Source organism: Sphaeroforma arctica, assembly GCF_001186125.1.
Source record: "Sphaeroforma arctica JP610 unplaced genomic scaffold supercont1.2176, whole genome shotgun sequence".
Classification (NCBI taxonomy): Eukaryota; class Ichthyosporea; order Ichthyophonida; genus Sphaeroforma; species Sphaeroforma arctica.
The window spans coordinates 1-836 of NW_014038382.1; the positions used below are offsets into that span (position 1 = coordinate 1).

At 41.9% G+C, this 836-nt stretch overlaps 1 protein-coding gene across 1 annotated transcript in view; it reads left to right on the forward strand.

Moving 5' to 3' along the window:
• Positions 1-626: 626 nt before the first annotated feature.
• SARC_12256 (hypothetical protein) overlaps positions 627-836 on the forward strand; it is a 3913-nt gene continuing 3703 nt past the window's right edge. The window contains exon 1 of the mRNA XM_014293640.1: positions 627-768. Within this exon, the coding sequence (XP_014149115.1) occupies positions 668-768 (101 nt within the window). The 5' untranslated portion in view covers positions 627-667. The remainder of the gene's footprint in view (positions 769-836) is intronic.

The window sequence follows — 836 nt, forward strand, 5'->3', positions numbered from 1 at the left end:
TATATCATATANATACACACACACACACACACACACACACACACACACACACACACACACATATATATATATATATATACGACATATGTATATGTTTATATTTGTGCATGGACATACACCTTGTTTATACGCACGTACGTATACCACATGGACGGTGCTATGGGTATGTATATATACCATATGTGTAGATATATACGCATGTACATGTATTATTTGTGCAGTTATATACGGATGAAAATACACCATATGCGCAGTTATTTACGCATTTATATACACCTATCTGGACGCCCCACCCTGGAGAATATAGCTTTCTCTCTCTCACACATCGACACACCTTTGCACTATGTAATCTCATCGGGGGTAACCTGGTTTATACCATATCACATACTTTGTTCTACTCAGCCTTATTGCGTATACTGGCGCCATTGGTGCGATGGGACTTTGTTGGCGATGGTGCCTTACTATATACATACACGCTTACTATATACATACACACTTAATATATACATACTAAAACCCTATACCCTAAACCTTGCTCCCCATTGTACTACACACACAAATAAAGATCCCTACCCCCTAAACCCTAAACTCTATACCCTAAACCCTGCTTCCCCTTGTCCTACACAGCCTCATCGTATGGACTGGGGCCATCAGTGCATTGGGTCTGATGACGGTGCTCTCGGCAGGCATGGGCTGGGTGATCACCATCATCCCACGCATATACACCTTCTACGCGTCCACGCTGCTGTTCTTTGTCTTTGGTGTAAAGTAAGGACATTCATATGTCTATCTTAGTGTGTTGTTATGTGTTGTGTGTATTGTGATGGGCACGCTGC